This window comes from Lepidochelys olivacea (genome assembly GCF_965140295.1).
Source record: "Lepidochelys olivacea isolate rLepOli2 genome assembly, contig: Scaffold_29, whole genome shotgun sequence".
Lineage (NCBI taxonomy): Eukaryota > Metazoa > Chordata > Testudines > Cheloniidae > Lepidochelys > Lepidochelys olivacea.
Genome location: NW_028181947.1, coordinates 16,966 through 40,104, shown reverse-complemented (window position 1 = coordinate 40,104; position 23,139 = coordinate 16,966). Strand labels below are relative to the sequence as shown.

General features: G+C 69.9%; 1 protein-coding gene across 1 annotated transcript; it reads right to left on the bottom strand.

Moving 5' to 3' along the window:
- Positions 1-129: 129 nt before the first annotated feature.
- On the bottom strand, positions 130-22,269 carry LOC311514216 (eukaryotic translation initiation factor 3 subunit C-like). Its single transcript, XM_084652639.1, is given in 22 exon segments — positions 130-274; positions 893-1,055; positions 2,551-2,638; positions 2,727-2,792; positions 2,975-3,134; positions 6,928-7,213; positions 7,215-7,292; positions 7,735-7,959; positions 10,825-11,012; positions 11,277-11,370; positions 11,696-11,821; positions 12,453-12,594; positions 12,782-12,885; positions 13,055-13,196; positions 17,893-18,023; positions 19,461-19,573; positions 19,650-19,704; positions 19,784-19,909; positions 20,208-20,397; positions 20,747-20,812; positions 21,155-21,265; positions 22,113-22,269. Coding segments are annotated over 21 exon segments (2,727 nt in total). The 5' UTR covers positions 21,253-21,265; positions 22,113-22,269; the 3' UTR covers positions 130-188.
- Between the last annotated feature and the right edge of the window lie 870 nt (positions 22,270-23,139).

Here is a 23,139-nt window from a genome sequence, read left to right as displayed (position 1 = left end):
ATAAAGGGCCCACATGTGGCTGCTTCCCACCCTCTGGGTCCAGCCCCTCTCCTGCCCTGGGGCCCTCTGCCCAGCCCCCCAGGAACTCCAGGCTGCGTCTCTCCGGCTCACGCTGTTTATTGTGGCTCCAATACAGCACTGGCCGCTCCCCCCCGCCCCCCCCCGCGAGGACCCAGGCGTCCGGGCGGTCAGTAGTTGGCCTGTCGCTCCTGCTGGCGGTAGCCGCCCCGGCGCATGTAGCCGCCCTCGTTCTTGCGGTAGCCATCTTTCTGGTCTGGGGGAGAAGGGGGTTAGAAACAGCCACGCGGGAGGGGCTCGCCCCACATACCCAGCGTGGCCCAGGGCAGGCTCTGGGGACCTGGCCCTCACCCCGGGGGATGGGTGCCCTGCGGGCGGGAGGTGTACAAGGGAGATCGCTATGGGAGGTGTGGGGCAGGCCCTCACCCCGGAAGTACCCGCCGTAGGAGCCCTGGGCGGGGGCAGGCCGTGGGGCAGGCCCTCACCCCGGAAGTACCTGCCGTAGGAGCCCTGGGGGGGGGCAGGCCGTGGGGCAGGCCCTCACCCCGGAAGTACCCGCCGTAGGAGCCCTGAGGGGGTGTGTGGGGCAGGCCGTGGGGCAGGCCCTCACCCCGGAAGTACCCGCCGTAGGAGCCCTGGGCGGGGGGGGTGGGGGTGGGGCAGGCCCTCACCCCGGAAGTACCCGCCGTAGGAGCCCTGGGCAGGGGGGGTGTGTGGGGCAGGCCGTGGGGCAGGCCCTCACCCCGGAAGTACCCGCCGTAGGAGCCCTGGGGGGGGTGTGGGGCAGGCCGTGGGGCAGGCCCTCACCCCGGAAGTACCCGCCGTAGGAGCCCTGGGGGGGGGGTGTGGGGCAGGCCGTGGGGCAGGCACTCACCCCGGAAGTACCCGCCGTAGGTGCCCTGCTTGTGATCGAAGACGCGCTCGTTGTTCTCCACCAGGTTGCCGAGTTTCTCGGCCAGCTGCAGCGCCATGTTCTGCAGGGTCGTGGGCTCCGTGCGGTGCATCACCACCGTCTGCGTGGGCTGGTCCAGGGACGCCTGCGGGGCTGGGGGTCAGCGCGGGGCCTGGCGCCCCCTGGCCAGCCACCCCCCACCCCGCCCGGGCCCTGCGTCCCCCACGTCCACCCCCGGCCCTGTGTCCCGCCCGGGCCCACCTGGGCCCTGCGGTGCCCTGCATCCCCCCCAGGCCCTGCATCCATCCCCCCCGCATCCTCCCCCGGGCCCTGCGTCCCCCACATCCCCCTGCGCCCACCCCCGGCCCTGTGTCCCGCCCGGGCCCTGCAGTGCCCTGTGTCCCCCCAGCCCCACCTGGGCCCTGCGGTGCCCTGCATCCCCCCCAGGCCCTGCATCCATCCCCCCCGCATCCTCCCCCGGGCCCTGCGTCCCCCACATCCCCCTGCGCCCACCCCCGGCCCCGCCCGGGCCCTGCATCCACCCCCGGCCCCACGTCCCGCCCGGGCCCTGCGGTGCCCTGTGTCCCCCCAGCCCCACCTGGGCCCTGCGGTGCCCTGCATCCCCCCCAGGCCCTGCATCCATCCCCCCCGCATCCTCCCCCGGGCCCTGCGTCCCCCACATCCCCCTGCGCCCACCCCCGGCCCTGTGTCCCGCCCGGGCCCTGCAGTGCCCTGTGTCCCCCCAGCCCCACCTGGGCCCTGCGGTGCCCTGCATCCCCCCCAGGCCCTGCATCCATCCCCCCCGCATCCTCCCCCGGGCCCTGCGTCCCCCACATCCCCCTGCGCCCACCCCCGGCCGGGCCCTGCATCCACCCCCGGCCCCACGTCCCGCCCGGGCCCTGCGGTGCCCTGTGTCCCCCCAGCCCCACCTGGGCCCTGCGGTGCCCTGCATCCCCCCCAGGCCCTGCATCCATCCCCCCCGCATCCTCCCCCGGGCCCTGCGTCCCCCACATCCCCCTGCGCCCACCCCCGGCCCCGCCCGGGCCCTGCATCCACCCCCGGCCCCACGTCCCGCCCAGGCCCTGCGGTGCCCTGTGTCCCCCCAGCCCCACCTGGGCCCTGCGGTGCCCTGCATCCCCCCCAGGCCCTGCATCCATCCCCCCCGCATCCTCCCCCGGGCCCTGCGTCCCCCACATCCCCCTGCGCCCACCCCCGGCCCCGCCCGGGCCCTGCATCCACCCCCGGCCCCACGTCCCGCCCGGGCCCTGCGGTGCCCTGTGTCCCCCCAGCCCCACCTGGGCCCTGCGGTGCCCTGCATCCCCCCCAGGCCCTGCATCCATCCCCCCCGCATCCTCCCCCGGGCCCTGCGTCCCCCACATCCCCCTGCGTCCACCCCCGGCCCCGTGTCCCGCCCGGGCCCTGCAGTGCCCTGTGTCCCCCCAGCCCCGCCTGGGCCCTGTATCCCACCCCCGCCCGGGCCCTGCAGTGCCCTGTATCCCCCCAGCCCCGCCTGGGCCCTGCGGTGCCCTGTATCCCCCCAGCCCCGCCTGGGCCCCGCGTCCCCCACCCCGCCCTGTATCCCCCCCCAGCCCCACCTGTGCCCGGCGGCCCCCATGGCCGGACCCCAGCCCGCGCCTCACCATGAGCTCCTCGTTGATGATCATCTTGCTGATGATGCTGTGCACGGTGGGCAGGTCCAGCTGGAACATGTCCGACAGGATCTCCATGCTGGTGGGGGGCAAAGAGGGGGGGGTTAGGGACAGGCCCCGCCCCCCGGCACCCAGGCCCTGCCCCCAGCCCCCAGGCCCCGCCCTACCTGATGGAGTCGTAGACGCTGCTGTAGGTGAAGAGGTAGGTGCGCAGCGACTCCTCCTGGATTTTCCTGCAGGGGGCAGCAAAGAGGGCGTGGTCACCGCAGGCTCCGCCCCTCGCTGCGCTCCGGGCACCCCCAGAGGGGGAAATCCCATGGCTGGGTATGGGACCCTTCCCCCTCCCGCATGGCCCCAACCGGCCCCCCACCTATGGCCGCACCCCGCCAGGCCCCGGCCCCCCGGCCCCACTCACCGGACCAGCATGGTTCGCACTTTGTCGGCCTCGGGGAACAGGTCCCAGACCTTCCCGTTCATCTTCTCGTTGATGATGAACCGGTGGCAGGTTCGCCAGTCGCCCATCTTCATGGCCTTGGACGCCGCCACCACGTGCTCCCGCATCGACTCGGGGGGGCCTGGGGCAGCGAGAGGGGGCAGGCGCTATGGGGCCGGTCCCCTGGCTGGCTTGCGGGGGGGACGTTTCGGGGGCCCACTGTTGGGCCCATGAAACCTGGCCTGGGGGACACTGGGGGACACACAGGGGCTGGTGCTGCCGTCAGGGGGCTGCGCGTGGGGGGCCAGGGTGGGGGCAGGGGGTGGGGCCAGGGGCCCTCACCCAGCAGGGGCTGGTGCTGCGCTCAGGGGGCTGGCTGGGGGCTGGGCATGGGGGGGCCAGCCGGGGGGACCAGTCAGGGGGCCGGGCGTGGGGGGGCCGGCCGAGGGGGGACCCGTCAGGGGGCCGGCTGGGGGGCCGGGCGTGGGGGGGGCCGGCCGGGGGACCCGTCAGGGGGCCGGCCGTGGGGGGGGCGTGGGGGACCCGGGGGGGGCCGTGGGGGACCTGTCGGGGGGACCCGGGGGGACCCCTCACCCAGCAGGGGCTGGCGCTGCGCTCAGGGGGCTGGCTGGGGTCTGGGCGTCGGGGGGCCGGCCGGGGGGGACCTGTGGGGGGCCGTGGGGGGGGCCCCTCACCCAGCAGGGGCTGGCGCTGCGCTCAGGGGGCCGTGGGGGGTCTGGGCGTCGGGGGGCCGGCCGGGGGGGGACCCGTGGGGGGCCGAGGGGGGGGCCCCTCACCCAGCAGGGGCTGGCGCTGCGCTCAGGGGGCTGGCTGGGGTCTGGGCGTCGGGGGGCCGGCCGGGGGGGACCCGTGGGGGGCCGTGGGGGGGGCCCTCACCCAGCAGGGGCTGGCGCTGCGCTCAGGGGGCCGTGGGGGGTCTGGGCGTCGGGGGGCCGGCCGGGGGGACCCGTGGGGGGGCCCCTCACCCAGCAGGGGCTGGCGCTGCGCTCAGGGGGCCGTGGGGGGTCTGGGCGTCGGGGGGCCGGCGGGGGGGGACCCGTGGGGGGGCCCCTCACCCAGCAGGGGCTGGCGCTGCGCTCAGGGGGCCGTGGGGGGTCTGGGCGTCGGGGGGCCGGCCGGGGGGGACCCGTGGGGGGCCGTGGGGGGGGCCCCTCACCCAGCAGGGGCTGGCGCTGCGCTCAGGGGGCCGTGGGGGGTCTGGGCGTCGGGGGGCCGGCCATGGGGGACCCGTGGGGGGGCCGTGGGGGTCTGGGCGTCGGGGGGCCGGCCGGGGGGGGACCCGTGGGGGGGGGCCCCTCACCCAGCAGGGGCTGGCGCTGCGCTCAGGGGGCTGGCTGGGGTCTGGGCGTCGGGGGGCCGGGCGTGGGGGGGGCTGGCTGGGGTCTGGGCGTCGGGGGGCCGGCCAGGGGGGACCCGTGGGGGGGGCCCCTCACCCAGCAGGGGCTGGCGCTGCGCTCAGGGGGCCGTGGGGGGTCTGGGCGTCGGGGGGCCGGCCGGGGGGGACCCGTGGGGGGCCGTGGGGGGGCCCCTCACCCAGCAGGGGCTGGCGCTGCGCTCAGGGGGCCGTGGGGGGTCTGGGCGTTGGGGGGCCGGCCGGGGGGACCCGTGGGGGGCCGTGGGGGGGCCCCTCACCCAGCAGGGGCTGGCGCTGCGCTCAGGGGGCCGTGGGGGGTCTGGGCGTCGGGGGGCCGGCCGGGGGGGACCCGTGGGGGGGCCCCTCACCCAGCAGGGGCTGGCGCTGCGCTCAGGGGGCCGTGGGGGGTCTGGGCGTCGGGGGGCCGGCCGGGGGGGACCCGTGGGGGGCCGTGGGGGGGCCCCTCACCCAGCAGGGGCTGGCGCTGCGCTCAGGGGGCCGTGGGGGTCTGGGCGTCAGGGGGCCGGCCGGGGGGGACCCGTGGGGGGCCGTGGGGGGGGCCCCTCACCCAGCAGGGGCTGGCGCTGCGCTCAGGGGGCCGTGGGGGGTCTGGGCGTCGGGGGCCGGGCGTGGGGGACCCGGGGGGGGGACTGGGGGGCCGGCCGGGGGGGACCCGTGGGGGCCGTGGGGGGGCCCTCACCCAGCAGGGGCTGGCGCTGCGCTCAGGGGCCCGTGGGGGGGACTGGGGGGCCGGCCGGGGGGGACCCGTGGGGGGCCGTGGGGGGGGGCCCTCACCCAGCAGGGGCTGGCGCTGCGCTCAGGGGGCCGTGGGGGGTCTGGGCGTCGGGGGGCCGGGCGTGGGGGACCCGGGGGGGGGACTGGGGGGGCCGGCCGGGGGGGACCCGTGGGGGGCCGTGGGGGGGGCCCTCACCCAGGCAGGGGCTGGCGCTGCGCTCAGGGGCCGTGGGGGGTCTGGGCGTCGGGGGGCCGGCCGGGGGGGGCCCGTGGGGGGGGGGACTGGGGGGCCGGGCCGGGGGGGACCCGTGGGGGGCCGTGGGGGGGGCCCTCACCCAGCAGGGGCTGGCGCTGCGCTCAGGGGGCCGTGGGGGGTCTGGGCGTCGGGGGGCCGGCCGGGGGGGGCCCGTGGGGGGGGGACTGGGGGGCCGGCCGGGGGGACCCGTGGGGGGCCGTGGGGGGGCCCTCACCCAGCAGGGGCTGGCGCTGCGCTCAGGGGGCCGTGGGGGTCTGGGCGTCGGGGGGCCGGCCGGGGGGGGCCCGTGGGGGGGGACTGGGGGGCCGGCCGGGGGGGACCCGTGGGGGGCCGTGGGGGGGCCCTCACCCAGCAGGGGCTGGCGCTGCGCTCAGGGGGCCGTGGGGGGTCTGGGCGTCGGGGGGCCGGGCGTGGGGGACCCGGGGGGGGAGACTGGGGGGGCCGGCCGGGGGGACCCGTGGGGGGGGGACTGGGGGGCCGGCCGGGGGACCCGTGGGGGGCCGTGGGGGGGGGCCCTCACCCAGCAGGGGCTGGCGCTGCGCTCAGGGGGCCGTGGGGGGTCTGGGCGTCGGGGGGCCGGCCGGGGGGGGCCCGTGGGGGGGGGACTGGGGGGGCCGGCCGGGGGGGACCCGTGGGGGGCCGTGGGGGGGCCCTCACCCAGCAGGGGCTGGCGCTGCGCTCAGGGGGCCGTGGGGGGTCTGGGCGTCGGGGGGCCGGGCGTGGGGGACCCGGGGGGGGAGACTGGGGGGGCCGGCCGGGGGGGACCCGTGGGGGGGGGACTGGGGGGCCGGCCGGGGGACCCGTGGGGGGCCGTGGGGGGGGCCCTCACCCAGCAGGGGCTGGCGCTGCGCTCAGGGGGCCGTGGGGGGTCTGGGCGTCGGGGGGCCGGCCGGGGGGGGCCCGTGGGGGGGGGACTGGGGGGGCCGGCCGGGGGGGACCCGTGGGGGGCCGTGGGGGGCCCTCACCCAGCAGGGGCTGGCGCTGCGCTCAGGGGGCCGTGGGGGGTCTGGGCGTCGGGGGGCCGGGCGTGGGGGACCCGGGGGGGGAGACTGGGGGGGCCGGCCGGGGGGGACCCGTGGGGGGGGGGACTGGGGGGCCGGCCGGGGGGACCCGTGGGGGGCCGTGGGGGGGGCCCTCACCCAGCAGGGGCTGGCGCTGCGCTCAGGGGGCCGTGGGGGGTCTGGGCGTCGGGGGGCCGGCCGGGGGGGACCCGTGGGGGGCCGGTGGGGGGCCCTCACCCAGCAGGGGCTGGCGCTGCGCTCAGGGGGCCGTGGGGGGTCTGGGCGTCGGGGGGCCGGCCGGGGGGGACCCGTGGGGGGCCGTGGGGGGGGCCCCTCACCCAGCAGGGGCTGGCACTGCGCTCAGGGGGCCGTGGGGGGTCTGGGCGTCAGGGGGCCGGCCGGGGGGGACCCGTGGGGGCCGTGGGGGGCCCTCACCCAGCAGGGGCTGGCGCTGCGCTCAGGGGGCCGTGGGGGGTCTGGGCGTCGGGGGCCCGGGCGTGGGGGACCCGGGGGGGGACTGGGGGGGCCGGCCGGGGGGGACCCGTGGGGGCCGTGGGGGGGCCCTCACCCAGCAGGGGCTGGCGCTCGCCCACGCGCAGCTGGTGATGGAACTGCTTGCTGATCATGCGGCGCCGGGCGTCGAGCTCGTGGGCGGCCATGTAGGGGATCTCCAGCAGCATGGCGGAGACCAGGTAGACGCACTCCAGCAGCTCCAGGTTGATGTGCATGTGGAAGGGCACCTGGCGCCGCTTCTCCACCTTCTCCTGCTCCTGGGTGCGCTCCTGCAGGCTGCGCATCAGCAGCCCCTGGCCCAGCAGCTCCTTGGCCCGGCCCGAGGACTGGATGTCCAGCAGGCGCGTTGTGGGCGTCCTTGGTCAGCCCCTGCCGGAAGGCGCAGATCCCCAGCTGCACCATGGTGCGGTTGTACAGGATCTGCGGGGAGAGGGGGTGAGAGACGGCCCCCACGGCCTGGCCCCCCGCCCGCCCCCAACGGCCCCACGGCCCCATGGGGCGGCCGTACAGGATCTGCGGGGAGAGGGGGTGAGAGACGGCCCCCACGGCCGGCCCGCCCCCCACGGCCTGGCCCCCCGCCCGCCCCCACACCCCCACGGCCAGCCGCCCCCACGTCCCCACACCCCCACACAGCGGCCGTACAGGATCTGCGGGGAGAGGGGGTGAGAGACGGCCCCCACGGCCTGGCCCCCACGGCCCCATGGGGCGGCCGTACAGGATCTGCAGGGAGAGGGGGTGAGAGACGGCCCCCACAGCCTGGCCCCACACCCCCACGGCCTGGCCCCCGCCTGCCCCCACACCCCCACGGCCCCATGGGGCGGCCGTGCGGGAGCTGCGGGGAGACGCCCCCCACGCCCCGCACCTGCACCGGGGGGTCGGCGTGCTGGATGTTGTCCTGCAGGTGGGACATGAGCATGAGGTCGCGGGCCTGGAACCAGCGGCTGTGCAGGGCGTGGTGGTAGATGTGGCAGAGGATGGCGCAGGTGCGGATCCGGTCCGTGCGGTCCTTGGCGTAGATGAACTTGCAGAGCCGGTCCATGAGCGCCGCGCTGTCCTCCCCCTCGTTCTCCGCCTGGTCCTGCTCCGACTGCGGGGCCGTGGGGTGAGGGCGGGCCGGGGGGAGGGCGCCTCCAGAGGGCGACCCGACCGCCCCAGAGCGCCCCCCTGCGACCGCCCGCCCTGCCCCAGAGGACCCCACCGCTCCCCACTCCAACTGCGGGGCCACGGAGTGAGACTGGCCGCCTAGAGCGCCCCCAGCAGGCAGACAAAGGTGAGACGAGGGCCTGGCAGGGCTCCACATAACACCGCCGGGAGAAAAGATGAGGAGATCAGTGCCAGGGGGCCCCCGAAACCTCGATGCTAATGGGGGCTCGGTACCTTGGAGTCGCCAGCAGGGCCCTGCTGGGGAGTTTGGGGGACTGGACGGTCGGGGTCCCGGGGGGCAGGGCCCTGCTGGGGGATTTGGGGGGCTGCAGAGGACTGGAGGGTCGGGGTCCAGGGGGGGGTCGGTACCTTGGAGTTGCCGGCGGGGCCCTGCTGGGGGGGTTTGGGGGGCTGGAGGGGGCTGGAGGGTCCGGGGGGGGTCGGTACCTTGGAGTCGCCGGCGGGGCCCTGCTGGGGGGGTTTGGGGGGCTGGAGGGTCCGGGGGGGGGGGTCGGTACCTTGGAGTCGCCGGCGGGGCCCTGCTGGGGGGGTTGGGGGACTGGAGGGGGGGGGGTCCAGGGGGGTCGGTACCTTGGAGTCGCCGGCAGGGCCCTGCTGGGGGGTTTGGGGGGCTGGAGGGGGGGTCGGTACCTTGGAGTCGCCGGCGGGGCCCTGCTGGGGGGGTTTGGGGGGCTGGAGGGGTCCGGGGGGGGGGTCGGTACCTTGGAGTCGCCGGCGGGGCCCTGCTGGGGGGGTTGGGGACTGGAGGGGGGGGGTCCGGGGGGGTCGGTACCTTGGAGTCGCCGGCGGGGCCCTGCTGGGGGGTTTGGGGGGCTTGGGGGCTGGAGGGACCGGGGGGGTCGGTACCTTGGAGTCACCGGCGGGGCCCTGCTGGGGGGTTTGGGGGCTGGAGGGGGGGTGGGGGGTCCGGGGGGGTCGGTACCTTGGAGTCGCCGGCGGGGCCCTGCTGGGGGGTTTGGGGGGCTTGGGGGGCTGGAGGGACCGGGGGGTCGGTACCTTGGAGTCGCCGGCGGGGCCCTGCTGGGGGGTTTGGGGGGCTTGGGGGGCTGGAGGGACCGGGGGGGTCGGTACCTTGGAGTCGCCGGCGGGGCCCTGCTGGGGGGTTTGGGGGGCTGGAGGGGGGTGGGGGTCCGGGGGGGTCCGTACCTTGGAGTCGCCGGCGGGGCCCTGCTGGGGGGTTTGGGGGTCTCTAGGGGGGTGGGGGGACCGGGGGGGTCGGTACCTTGGAGTCGCCGGCGGGGCCCTGCTGGGGGGTTTGGGGGGCTGGAGGGTCCGGGGGGGTCCGGGGGGGTCGGTACCTTGGAGTCGCCGGCGGGGCCCTGCTGGGGGGTTTGGGGGTCTCTAGGGGGTGCGGGGTCTGGGGGGGTCCGGGGGGGTGTCGGTACCTTGGAGTCGCCGGCGGGGCCCTGCTGGGGGGCTTGGGGGTCTCTAGGGGGGTGGGGGGTCCGGTACCTTGGAGTGGCCGGCAGGGCCCTGCTGGGGGGTTTGGGGGGCTGGGGGGTCCGGGGGGGTCGGTACCTTGGAGTCGCCGGCGGGGCCCTGCTGGGGGGCTTGGGGGTCTCTAGGGGGGTGGGGGGTCTGGGGGGGGTCGGTACTTTGGAGTGGCCGGCGGGGCCCTGCTGGGGGGTTTGGGGGGCTGCAGGGGGGCTGGGGGGTCCGGGGGGGGGGTCGGTACCTTGGAGTGGCCAGCGGGGCCCTGCTGGGGGGTTTGGGGGACTGGAGGGTCGGGGCCCTGCTGGGGGGCTTGGGGGGCTGCAGGGGGGCTGGAGGGGGTCCGGGGGGGTCTGGGGGGGTCGGTACCTTGGAGTCGCCGGCGGGGCCCTGCTGGGGGGTTTGGGGGGCTTGGGGGGCTGCAGGGGGTCCGGGGGGGTCGGTACCTTGGAGTCGCCGGCGGGGCCCTGCTGGGGGGTTTGGGGGTCTCTAGGGGGTGGGGGGTCGGGGGGGGTCTCTAGGGGGCTGGGGGGTCCGGGGGGGGGTCGGTACCTTGGAGTCGCCGGCGGGGCCCTGCTGGGGGGCTTGGGGGGCTGGAGGGGGGCTGGGGGGGTCCGGTACCTTGGAGTCGCCGGCGGGGCCCTGCTGGGGGGTTTGGGGGTCTCTAGGGGGGTGGGGGGTCCGGGGGGGTCGGTACCTTGGAGTCGCCGGCGGGGCCCTGCTGGGGGGCTTGGGGGTCTCTAGGGGGGTGGGGGGTCCGGGGGGGGTCGGTACCTTGGAGTCGCCGGCAGGGCCCTGCTGGGGGGCTTGGGGGTCTCTAGGGGGGTGGGGGGACCGGGGGGGTCGGTACCTTGGAGTCGCCGGCGGGGCCCTGCTGGGGGGTTTGGGGGGCTGGAGGGACCGGGGGGGGTCTCTAGGGGGGTGGGGGGTCCGGGGGGTCGGTACCTTGGAGTCGCCGGCGGGGCCCTGCTGGGGGGCTTGGGGGGCTGCAGGGGCTGGGGGGTCCGGGGGGGGTCTCTAGGGGCCTGGGGGGTCCGGGGGGGGTCGGTACCTTGGAGTCGCCCGCGGGGCCCTGCTGGGGCGTGAGGGGGGCTGGGGGGTCCGGGGGGGGGTCGGTACCTTGGAGTCGCCGGCGGGGCCCTGCTGGGGGGGTTGGGGGGCTGCAGGGGGGCTGCAGGGGGTCCGGGGGGGTCGGTACCTTGGAGTCGCCGGCGGGGCCCTGCTGGGGGGTTTGGGGGGCTGCAGGGGGGCTGGGGGGTCCGGGGGGGGTCGGTACCTTGGAGTCGCCGGCGGGGCCCTGCTGGGGGGGGTTGGGGGGCTGCAGGGGGGCTGGAGGGGGTCCGGGGGGGTCCGGTACCTTGGAGTCGCCGGCGGGGCCCTGCTCCCGCTGATGCGCCTTGTAGTCGAATTTGTAGTAGGTGTGCAGCACCCGGCGCAGGAACCCGCGGCAGATCTCCTCCGTGGTGCCCGTCTCCTGCAGGTAGCTCTGCACCCGCCCGATGATCCCGCACACCCGCCCCTCGTCCTTCAGGTGGTCCACGTACTCTGGGGGGGCGGGGCGGGGTCACACCCCATCGCCGGCCCCCGGCACCCAGCCCCGGGGCCCCCCGGCAGCCAGCCGCCCCGCCCCGCCCCAGGGCGGCGCGTCCCCCAACACCCCTCGTCCTTCAGGTGATCTAGGCAGTCTGGGGGGCAGGACTTTCCCCCAGTGAACCCCCCGCCACACGGTCTCCCCCCAAGGGTTATTTCCTTGGGAGCGGAGCCCCCAGGCTCACGCCAGCCCCCCGGCCCCGCCCCCTCCCCACTCACCCTGCGAGTGAGGGTCCGTGTTCTGCATGATCTTGGTGAACTCCTCGTCCATGCGCTCCACCAGCGTCAGGATGCAGCCGCGCACCCGCAGGGGCTGGGCGGGAGGGGAGGGGGAGTCACCCGCAAAGCCAGACCCCCAGGATCCAGGCCACGGCCCCTAAGCCCCCACTGCAGCCCAGAGGCTGCTCATGCCGATGCTCAGCCCCCCATTTCGTACCCACCCCCAGGGACTCACTCCCACTCCCCTAGCGCTAACCTGTGGCGGGTAGTTCCCCTGGCTCCCTGTCATCAGCATTAGCCACCCCCATGCTATGGGGTGAACAGCCCCCCCCCCCCCGAGCGCTACCCCAGCCCCTCTCCCCGCCTCCACGGGTGCCCCCTGGACGCTGAGTGGGGCTGGCCCCGTCGGGCCCCGGTACCTGGTCGAAGTTGGACAGGTTCTCCGACTCCTCCAGGATGTTCTCCCCGATGAAGATGTTGGGGTTGGCGAAGAGCATGTCCAGCAGCTCGTCGATGCTGTCCAGGCACTTCCTCCACATCTCCGGCTGCGGCACAGCCCCGGTTAGGGGGCAGCAAGGCGCCGGGGGGTGGGGCAGCGGGGAGGGGAGGACAGGCCCCGCCCCCTCACCTGCATGTAGGTGGCCAGGTTGGGGTCCCAGCCCCCGCCCCCTCACCTGCATGTAGGTGGCCAGGTTGGGGTCCCAGCCCCAGGCCCCGCCCCCTCACCTGCATGTAGGTGGCCAGGTTGGGGTCCCAGCCCCAGGCCCCGCCCCCTCACCTGCATGTAGGTGGCCAGGTTGGGGTCCCAGCCCCAGGCCCCACCCCCTCACCTGCATGTAGGTGGCCAGGTTGGGGTCCCAGCCCCAGGCCCCGCCCCCTCACCTGCATGTAGGTGGCCAGGTTGGGGTCCCAGGCCCCGCCCCCTCACCTGCATGTAGGTGGCCAGGTTGGGGTCCCAGCCCCAGGCCCCGCCCCCTCACCTGCATGTAGGTGGCCAGGTTGGGGTCCCAGGCCCCGCCCCCTCACCTGCATGTAGGTGGCCAGGTTGGGGTCCCAGCCCCAGGCCCCGCCCCCTCACCTGCATGTAGGTGGCCAGGTTGGGGTCCCAGCCCCAGGCCCCGCCCCCTCACCTGCATGTAGGTGGCCAGGTTGGGGTCCCGCCCCCACCCCCCTCACCTTCATGTAGGTGGCCAGGTTGGGGTTGTAGTCGTAGAGGGAGGCGACGATGTTGAACTTGATCTTGAGGTCCATGGCGATGCCCAGGTTGTTCTCAGCTGCGATGGCCACCAGCAGCTGCAGCAGCTCGATCTGGGCCGCCCTGCACGGCGGGGAGACCCATCAGCCGCCCCGGGGCATGCTGGGAAACAGCCGCCTCCCCCCCCCCGACTCATCAGCCTGGCCATCCCAGGGCATGCTGGGAAAAGGGCCCTGCCCAGCCCCAACTGCCCCACCACCCTAGGCACAGGAGGGGGAAACCGCCGCCCAACCCCGCCCACCACACGCACCGGTCCGTGCCCTTCTTCCCGCGGGCCTGCAGGATCTCGTTGAGCTTCTTCACCACCACGGCGTGGTTGATCTCGGTGCCCTTGGCGAACATCTTGGGCTTCTCCTGGTGGGGGCAGAGAGCGGGTCAGGCCTGGGCTTCGGGCCTCCCTCCCCCATGGGGGATTTTCCCCTGCCCAGGACGCCCAGCCCCTGGGGATCCCCCACTGAGCCCAGCCCCCCCGCCCCATGAGGGATCTCCCCTGCCCCCGGGGGTCCCCCGCCCAGGGTCTCACCTTGACCAGGGGCGCCCCCCCCTTGACCTTCTCCCACTCGCCGCCCTCATCCTCCTCGTCCTCGTCCTTCTTGGCCTTGCGGTCGTGCTTCTTCTTGGCCTTCTCCTCCCGCTTCTTCTCCGTCGACTTCTTGTCCTCGTCCCTGGGGGCAGTGAGTGGGGCATGGGACCCCAACCTGGCAGTGCCGACACTCCCCACCCACAGGCCCTGCCCCGCCAGCCAGCCGCCCTCAGAGAGCAGAGCCAGGTGTCTGGGACTGGAAATGGGACCCAGGCATCCAGGACAGCTCTTCTAAAGGCTCCGTAGCACCCCCACCCACTGGGAAGGGGACCCAGGAGTCCGGGGCGGTTCCCCCAGGGACCATGACAGGGAATGGGACCCAGGAATCTTGGACAGCTCCCTCAGGGGGCCCCACAGCCACTAAGGAAGTGGGGAAGAGTCCAGGCTGAGATACCAGCAGGGGGGAACTACCAGCGGGGGGAGCAGCAAACAGCAGGAGTTTGCCTGGGATCTGTGTTGGTGAGTATCTGGGTATCTGAGTGTGTGTTTGGTGAGGGGATCGGAGTGTTTGTAGTGAGGGCAGCTTTAAAGTTTGAGCGAGTGCTTGACTGGTTGGCTGAAAAGGGCGGGAGTGGGGAGTGTTTTGTTTCAGGTGAGCCTGGCTGTTTAAAAAAGCCAGTGCTCCGCGAACCAGCTGAGTGGCGGGGGACAGCAGAGCAGCAAACAGCAGGAGTTTGCCTGGGAGTTTGCCTGGGGTGAGCCCACTGAGGCTTACACCCTAACGACTTCTCTCAGTAATTACTGCATCTCCTGAGGAAGCTCGTAGAAGGAAGGTAACATGGATGGGGGGTGTTCCGCTGTTGTGACCTGCACTGGATGTGCCATGTTTGTCTTTCTTCCACAGGACAGAAGCGACTTTGTGTGTGCAAAGTGCAAGCTGGTCTCCATATTGGAAGAGAAGGTTCAAGGTCTGGAGCAACAGGTATCGACCCTGCGTTGCGTAAGAGAAACTGAACATTTCCTGGACAGACGTCAGGATATGCTTCTACGGGCACAACGTTCTGAAGATTCAGAGCAGGCTGCGGGGACAGGAGGACGGTGAAGAAATCTGGCAGCATGTGACCTCCAGAAGAAGAAAGGGGAGCGTCCATGTACCAGCAGGGCAGATGCAGGTGAGGAACCGTTTTCATGTTCTCTCCACAGGTCCTAATGCGGAGTAGTGGACCAGATGATACGTCTGAGGGAAGGGAGCAGAAGGAGACACCGCCGATTGGAAGGCATGAGATCCACTGTCCTAGGGATGGGGGTTCCACGACCACTGCTCCCAAGAGAAGGAGGCGGGTGGTGGTGGTCGGGAACTCTCTCCTCAGGGGGACTGAGTCATCTATCTGCTGCCCTGACCAGGAAAACCGAGAAGTCTGCTGCTTGCCAGAAGCTAGGATTCGTGATGTGTGACGGAGAGACTGCCGAGACTCATCAAGCCCTCGGATCGCTACCCCTTCCTGCTTCTCCACGTGGACACCAATGATACTGCCAAGAATGACCTTGAGCGGATCACTGCGGACTACGTGGCTCTGGGAAGAAGGATAAAGGAGTTTGGGGCGCAAGTGGTGTTCTCGTCCATCCTCCCCGGAGAAGGAGGCGGCCTGGGTAGGGACCGTCGAATCATGGAAGTCAATGAATGGCTACGCAGGTGGTGTCAGAGAGAAGGCTTTGGATTCTTTGACCATGGGATGGTGTTCCATGAAGGAGGAGTGCTGGGCAGAGACGGGCTCCACCTAACGAAGAGAGGGAAGAGCATCTTCACAAGCAGGCTGGCTAACTTAGTGAGGAGGGCTTTAAACTAGGTTCACCGGGGGAAGGAGACCAAAGCCCTGAGGTAAGTGGGAACGTGGGATACCGGGAGGAAGCACCAGCAGGAGTGTGTGAGAGAGGAGGGCTCCTGCCTCATACTAAGAAAGCAGGACAAACAGCAAGTTATCTCAAATGCCTATATACGAATGCACAAAGCCTTGGAAACAAGCAGGGAGAACTGGAGGTCCTGGTGATGTCAAGGAATTATGACGTGATTGGAATAACAGAGACTTGGTGGGATAACTCGCATGACTGGAGTACTGTCACGGATGGTTATAAACTGTTCAGGAAGGACAGGCAGGGCAGAAAAGGTGGGGGAGTAGCACTGTATGTAAGGGAGCAGTATGACTGCTCAGAGCTCCGGTACGAAACTGTAGAAAAACCTGAGAGTCTCTAGATTAAGTTTAGAAGCCTGTGCAACAAGGGTGATGTTGTGGTGGGAGTCTGCTACAGACCACCGGACCAGGGGGATGAGGTGGACGAGGCTTTCTTCCGGCAACTCACAGAAGTTACTAGATCACACGCCCTGGTTCTCATGGGCGACTTCAATCACCCTGATATCTGCTGGGAGAGCAATACAGCGGTGCACAGACAATCCAGGAAGTTTTTGGAAAGCGTAGGGGACAATTTCCTGGTGCAAGTGCTGGAGGAACCAACTAGGGGCAGAGCTCTTCTTGACCTGCTGCTCACAAACCGGGAAGAATTAGTAGGGGAAGCAAAAGTGGATGGGAATCTGGGAGGCAGTGACCATGAGATGGTCAAGTTCAGGATCCTGACACAAGGAAGAAAGGAGAGCAGCAGAATATGGACCCTGGACTTCAGAAAAGCAGACTTTGACTCCCTCAGGGAACTGATGGGCAAGATCCCCTGGGAGGATAACATGAGGGAGAAAGGAGTCCAGGAGAGCTGGCTGTATTTTAAAGAATCCTTACTGAGCTTACGGGGACAAACCATCCCAATGTGTAGAAAGAATAGTAAATAGGACAGGCAACCAGCTTGGCTTAACAGTGAAATCCTTGCTGATCTTAAACACAAAAAAGAGGCTTACAAGAAGTGGAAGATTGGACAAATGACCGGGGAAGAGTATAAAAATATTGCTCGGGCATGTAGGAATGTTATCAGGAGGGCCAAATCGCACCTGGAGCTGCAGCTAGCCAGAGATGTCAAGAGTAACAAGAAGGGTTTCTTCAGGTATGTTGGCAACAAGAAGAAAGCCAAGGAAAGTGTGGGCCCCTTACTGAATGAGGGAGGCAACCTAGTGACAGAGGATGTGGAAAAAGCTAATGTACTCAATGCTTTTTTTGCCTCTGTCTTCACAGGTCAGCTCCCAGACTACTACTGGGCAGCACAGCATGGGGAGGAGGTGACCAGCCCTCTGTGGAGAAAGAAGGGGTTCGGGACTATTTAGAAAAACTGGATGTGCACAATTCCACGGGCCCGGATGCGGTGCATCCGAGAGTGCTAAAGGAGGTGGCGGATGTGATTGCAGAGCCATTGGCCATTATCTTTGAAAACTCGTGGCGATCGGGGGAGGTCCCGGACGACTGGAAAAAGGCTCATGTAGTGCCCATCTTTAAAAAAGAGAAGGAGGAGGATCCTGGGAACTACAGGCCGGTCAGCCTCACCTCAGTCCCTGGAAAAATTATGGAGCAGGTCCTCAAGGAATCAATTCTGAAGCACTTAGAGGAGAGGAAAGTGATCAGGAACAGTCAGCATGGACTCACCAAGGGCAAGTCATGCCTGACTCATCTAATTGCCTTCTATGATGAGATAACTGGTTCTGTGGATGAGGGGAAAGCAGTGGACATGTTATTCCTCGACTTTAGCAAAGCTTTTGACACGGTCTCCCACAGTATTCTTGCCAGCAAGTTAAGGAAGTATGGGCTGGATGAATGCACTACAAGGTGGGTAGAAAGCTGGCTAGATTGTCGGGCTCAACGGGTAGTGATCAATGGCTCCATGTCTAGTTGGCAGCCGGTATCAAGTGGAGTGCCCCAAGGGTCGGTCCTGGGGCCGGTTTTGTTCAATATCTTCATAAATGATCTGGAGGATGGTGTGCATTGCACTCTCAGCAAGTTTGCAGATGACACTAAACTGGGAGAAGTGGTAGATACTCTGAGGGTAGGGATAGGATACAGAGGGACCTAGACAAATTGGAGGATTGGGCCAAAAGAAATCTGATGAGGTTCAACAAGGACAAGTGCAGAGTCCTGCACTTAGGACGGAAGAACCCAATGCACCGCTACAGACTAGGGACCGAATGGCTCGGCAGCAGTTCTGCAGAAAAGGACCTAGGGGTGACAGTGGACGAGAAGCTGGATATGAGTCAGCAGTGTGCCCTTGTTGCCAAGAAGGCTAACGACATTTTGGGATGTATAAGTAGGGGCATTGCCAGCAGATCGAGGGACGTGATCGTTCCCCTCTATTCGACATTGGTGAGGCCTCCTCTGGAGTACTGTGTCCAGTTTTGGGCCCCACACTATGAGAAGGATGTGGAGAAATTGGAGAGAGTCCAGCAAAGGGCAACAAAAATGATTAGGGGACTGGAACACATGACTTATGAGGAGAGGCTGAGGGAACTGGGATTGTTTAGTCTGCGGAAGAGAAGAGTGAGGGGGGATTTGATAGCTGCTTTCAACTACCTGAAAGGGGGTTCCAAAGAGGATGGTTCTAGACTATTCTCAGTGGTAGCAGATGACAAGACAAGGAATAATGGTCTCAAGTTGCAGTGGGGGAGATTTAGGTTGGATATTAGGAAAAACTTTTTCACTAGGAGGGCGATGAAACACTGGAATGTGTTGCCTAGGGAGGTGGTGGAATCTCCTTCCTTAGAAGTTTTTAAGGTCAGGCTTGACAAAGCCTTGGCTGGGATGATTTAGTTGGGATTGGTCCTGCTCTGGGCAGGGGGTTGGACTAGATGGCCTCCAGAGGTCCCTTCCAACTCTGATATTCTATGATTCTATACACTAGGCCCTGCCCCTCACTTCTTGAGGAATTTGGAGGCCAGCGAGGTGTATTTGCCGTCGTCCTCGTCAGACTCGGAGTCGGTGTCGGAGTCAGACGAGCCCCAGTCCTCGTCATCGGAGTCAGAGTCCTCCTCCTCCTCCTCCTCCTCCTGGGGAGGACAGAACATGCTGCTGCTGAGCTTGCTGGGAAATGCGCCCGCCCTCCCCCCTGCCTGGCACCCGCTGTGAAGCATGCTGGGAAACGTGCCCCCCCCCGGCCTGGTTCCCGCCACTGAGCATGCTGGGAAACGCTCCCCGGACTGGCGCACAATGTTGAGACACGGAGCGTAGGGTGCACAGACAAGCCATGTGAGCTCTCCAGTGGCCGCAGACTGACATACATTAGGCCAACATCGTTTTGTAGCACACGCTACTCCTGGGGGAATTCTACGCTACTCTGCATGTATATAATTAACAAACTGCGCGTATTTTTAATTTTTTGTGCAGAAAAATGCTTGCCAAAACATTTCTGCAGTTCTGCCTTTTGCCCACCAGAGGGCGCTGTGATAATAGAACACAACAGCAGCTCCCAGCCAGCTAGGGAAAGAGAAAGAGCCTGCCGTCTTTGCTGTGGGCCAGGTCAGGAGACAAGGGCTATGGGGGGGGGGAGAGACACAGAGTGAGGTGCTGGGGGATCAGACAGGGGCTCATAAGGGCTAGTGGGGGAGGGCAGACTGTGGCAGCGGCTGAATGCGAGTGGAGGTGCATGGGAGGAGGGAGGTGCATGGCCACATGGTGATGGGGGAAGGGATGCAGAGCTACATAAGGACAAGGGGTGGCTGACTGGTGGCAGAGCCACATGGGGACGGGAGAGGGGGTACAGAGACACAGAGACCGGGCGTGGGGGTATAGAGCCACATGGGGATGGGAGAGTGGGTGTCTGAGTGGGGTGGAAGGACACATGTGGACAGGGGTGCACAGACACATGGGGTGGTGGGGACAGGGCAGATGTGCCTGACTGAATGGGAGAGGCTCGGGATCAGCCAGGGTCTGCGTGGGGGAAAGCTCCCAAACAATCCCTCCCCGTCCCCTAAAAAAACCTGTTCCATACTTTTCCCACCCACACCCAACAACCCTCCAAGTTCACACCCAGGGTCCTTCCCTCTCCCTTAGCTCCTCCGTTCCCCCTGACTCCGCCCAGCCTTTGCTCTGCTTCCGAGGAGGGCGGGAAATACGGTTCCGTATGGTAGTTTACATGACTTATTATTGTGTTAATACGCCTCCTAACGAATCTACTTGTCAAAACACATTTCCTGAATCTTTCCCAAGTTAAGACGTACTTGCTAGCAAGGTATTGTGAAATAAACTACCAAAATAATTGAAAGGGACGTGATTATATCGTGTTATTTTGACAAATAAAATATACTGAATTTTAAAATATTACACAGAATTTTTTTGGTGCAGAATTCCCCCCGGCGTAACGCATGCGGCCTGAACGAACCTTAACCCAGTGGCCCCCCACGACCGCCCCCCCCGGCCACGCTGGGAACTGCTGCACACATGGGCAATGCCACCCCCACCCCCCACAAGCCAGGGAATGCCCTCACCTCCATCTTCTTGAGGAACTTGTTGCGTGACTCGCCCGAGGTCTCTTTCTTCTTCAGGAAGGCAGCTGCGCTCATGCCCTCGCCATCATCATCGTCCTCCGAGGAAGAGGAGCCTGGGGGGGGGAAGGGGAGGGATCAGCGCTGGAGCACAGCCAACCCCGCCCCCCGCCCCCGTGGTGCCAGCCTCACCTTCCGAGTCATCGCTCTTCCTCCCCTCGTCCTCGTCCGCCGACTGCTCGGGGTTCTGGGGGGACAAGCGGGGTGAGACCCTGCGGGGCAGACCCCGGCCCCTCCCCCCAGCCCACCCCCGGCCCCAGCAGCACCTGTTTGTAGCTGGCGATCTGGCTCTCGTAATCCCGGTTGTACTTGCGAATCTTCTGCCGCAGGGTGCTCAGCGCCTTGGCGTTGTTCTTGTTCATCTTCTTCTTGCCCTCCTTGTCCTCCCACAGCTGGGGGGAGACGGAGCTCAGCAGCGGGAACCCGGCCCAACGGCCCCAGGGGGCCTGCAGACCCCCGCAGCCGGCCCCTCCCTGGCTCCCAGCCTTGCCCCTTGGCTGTGCGTGTGCCCCCTATTCTGCCAGGGCCTCCGGCTCACGTCCTGCCACTAAGCATGATGGGAAACAGCCTGCCGTGTTCTGCCAGGGTCCCCATGGGACCCCCCCCATCACGCCCTGGGAGCTCTGTCCCCGGGGCCGCGGCGCCCCCACCTCGGTGAGGTAACCCCCCCCGGGGCCGCGGCGCCCCCACCTCGTTGAGGTACTGCTCCAGGTCGGCCAGGATGCGGATGTAGAAGCGCGGGACGCCCTCCTTGTCCACGATGCTCTTGGCCTTGCCGTAGGCCTTGCCCAGCAGCTCGAACTCCTCCAGGCACTTGGTGACGTCGCGGATCTTCATGGCGTTGCGGATGGTCTTGATCAGGTTGGTGAGCTCCTCGAACCTGCGCCCGCAGCGGGTCAGACCGGGGTCCGGCCCTCCACCCTCTGGCCCCACCCCCGGGGTCCGGCCCTCCACCCTCTGGCCCCACCCCCGGGGTCCGGCCAGGCTCTCTCCCCACCCCCGCCCAGCCAACGGGGGTCACCACAGGGTCTGGTCCCCTCCCAGCCCCCCACAACTGCCCCACCAACAGGGGTCAGTGCAGGATGGGACCCACATTCTCCACTGCAACTCCCCTCATCTACCTACCCCACCCGGCCCCCAATGGGGCCGCTGCCCCCCCAGCGGCTACCTCGCCTCCCGGGAGCCCCACTGCCCCCCCCCTCCGCTGGGTCTGGCTGCCCCCCACTCACCGCTTGTCCTTGGCGCTGCGCACCACCCGCTTGGTGTCCTCCTCATCCTCGCTCAGCACGATGGGCCTGCGGGGGACGGGCGGGGGGTGGGGGGGTGAATACACGGGGGGCTGCCGGCCAAGCCTCGATCCACGGGATCCCTCCCCCCACAGATACCCCACTAACCCCTTGCCCCAGAGACACCCCCAGAGTACCCCGGCCCCTCCCCCACCCACGGTACCCCAGCCACCCCGGCCCCTCCCCCCAGGGTACCCCTCCCCCCCAGGGAACCCCGGCCACTCCCCCCCAGGGAACCCCGGCCCCTTCCCCCCAGGGAACCCCGGCCCCTTCCCCCCAGCCCCTCCCCCCCAGGGAACCCCAGCCCCTTCCCCCCAGCCCCGGGGCAGAAGCCCCCCCGCCCCCGCTCACTTGCTGTAGTTGCCCCCGACGGGCTTGGCCACCAGCTCGTCCCCGGAGAGCGACGACTCCGACTCGCTGTCCGAGCCCGTGGTGAAGAACCGGGACATGGCGCCGGCCGCTCTGCAGGGGGGCGGGGGGGTCACGGCCGGGGGGGGCGGTGCCCCCCTCTCCACGGCCCCCGACCCCCCCCAGCTCCCCCCCCGCGGCCCCGCATCCCCCTGCTCCCCCCCGACCCCCCCCAGCTCCCTCCCCGCGGCCCCGCATCCCCCTGCTCCCCCCGGCCCCCCTCTGCTCCCCCCCGCGGCCCCTGAACCCCCCCTGCTCCCCCCCGCTCCCCCCCCGCGGCCCCAAACCCCCCCTGCTCCCCCCGGCCCCCCTCTGCTCCCCCCCGCGGCCCCTGAACCCCCCCTGCTCCCCCCCCGCTCCCCCCGGCCCCCCTCTGCTCCCCCCCCGCTCCCCCCGACCCCCCCCAGCTCCCCCCCCGCGGCCCCGCATCCCCCTGCTCCCCCCCGGCCCCCCCCTGCTCCCCCCCCGCGGCCCCAAACCCCCCCTGCTCCCCCCGGCCCCCCTCTGCTCCCCCCCGCGGCCCCTGAACCCCCCCTGCTCCCCCCCCGCTCCCCCCGGCCCCCCTCTGCTCCCCCCCCGCGGCCCCAAACCCCCCCTGCTCCCCCCCCGCTCCCCCCGGCCCCCCTCTGCTCCCCCCCGCGGCCCCTGAACCCCCCCTGCTCCCCCCCCGCTCCCCCCGGCCCCCCTCTGCTCCCCCCCGCGGCCCCTGAACCCCCCCTGCTCCCCCCCCGCTCCCCCCGGCCCCCCTCTGCTCCCCCCCCGCGGCCCCTGAACCCCCCCTGCTCCCCCCCCGCGGCCCCAAACCCCCCCTGCTCCCCCCGGCCCCCCTCTGCTCCCCCCCCGCGGCCCCGAAACCCCCCGCTCCCCCCGGCCCCCCTCTGCTCCCCCCAGCCCCGCTCACCGCGCACGTTGCTGCTACTCAGGTCAGGCCTGCGCTAGCAAAGACAGGAAGCAGGAGCTGCGCATGCGCACCAGGAACGGACGCGGCAGCACGCGCGGAGGATGCCGGGAAACGTAGTTCTTGTGGGACCCCCGCCCAGGGCATGCTGGGAAATGGAGTCCCGGGGCGGGGGGAAGCGGGGTGTTCTGGGAAATGGAGTCCCAGGGTGGAGGGGAGCGGGGTGTTCTGGGAAATGGAGTCCCAGGGTGGAGGGGAGCGGGGTGTTCTGGGAAATGGAGTCCCGGGGCGGAGGGGAGCGGGGTGTTCTGGGAAATGGAGTCCCGGGGCATAGGGGAGCGGGGCGTGCTGGGTAATACAGTCCCGGGGCAGAGGGGGAGCAGGGCATACTGGGAAATGGAGTCCCGGGGCGGAGGGGAACGGGGCGTGCTGGGAAATGGAGTCCCGGGGTGGGGGGGAGCGGGGCATGCTGGGAAATGGAGTCCCGGGGTGGAGGGGAGCAGGGCGTGCTGGGTAATACAGTCCCGGGGCGGGGGGGAGCGGGGCGTGCTGGGAAATGGAGTCCCGGGGTGGAGGGGGAGCAGGGCATACTGGGAAATGGAGTCCCAGGGCGGGGGGGAGCGGGGTGTTCTGGGAAATGGAGTCCCGGGGCGGAGGGGAGCGGGGCGTGCTGGGAAATGTAGTCCCGGGGTGGAGGGGAGCAGGGCGTGCTGGGTAATACAGTCCCGGTGCGGAGGGGAACGGGGCATACTGGGAAATGGAGTCCCGGGGCGGAGGGGAACTGGGCGTGCTGGGAAATGGAGTCCCGGGGTGGAGGGGAGCGGGGCATGCTGGGTAAAACGGGGCATACTGGGAAATGGAAGCCCGGGGTGGAGGGGGAGCAGGGCATACTGGGAAATGGAGTCCCGGGGTGGAGGGGAGCGGGGCGTGCTGGGAAATGGAGTCCTGGGGTGGAGGGGAGCGGGGCGTGCTGGGTAATACAGTCCCGGGGCGGAGGGGAACGGGGCGTGCTGGGAAATGGAGTCCCGGG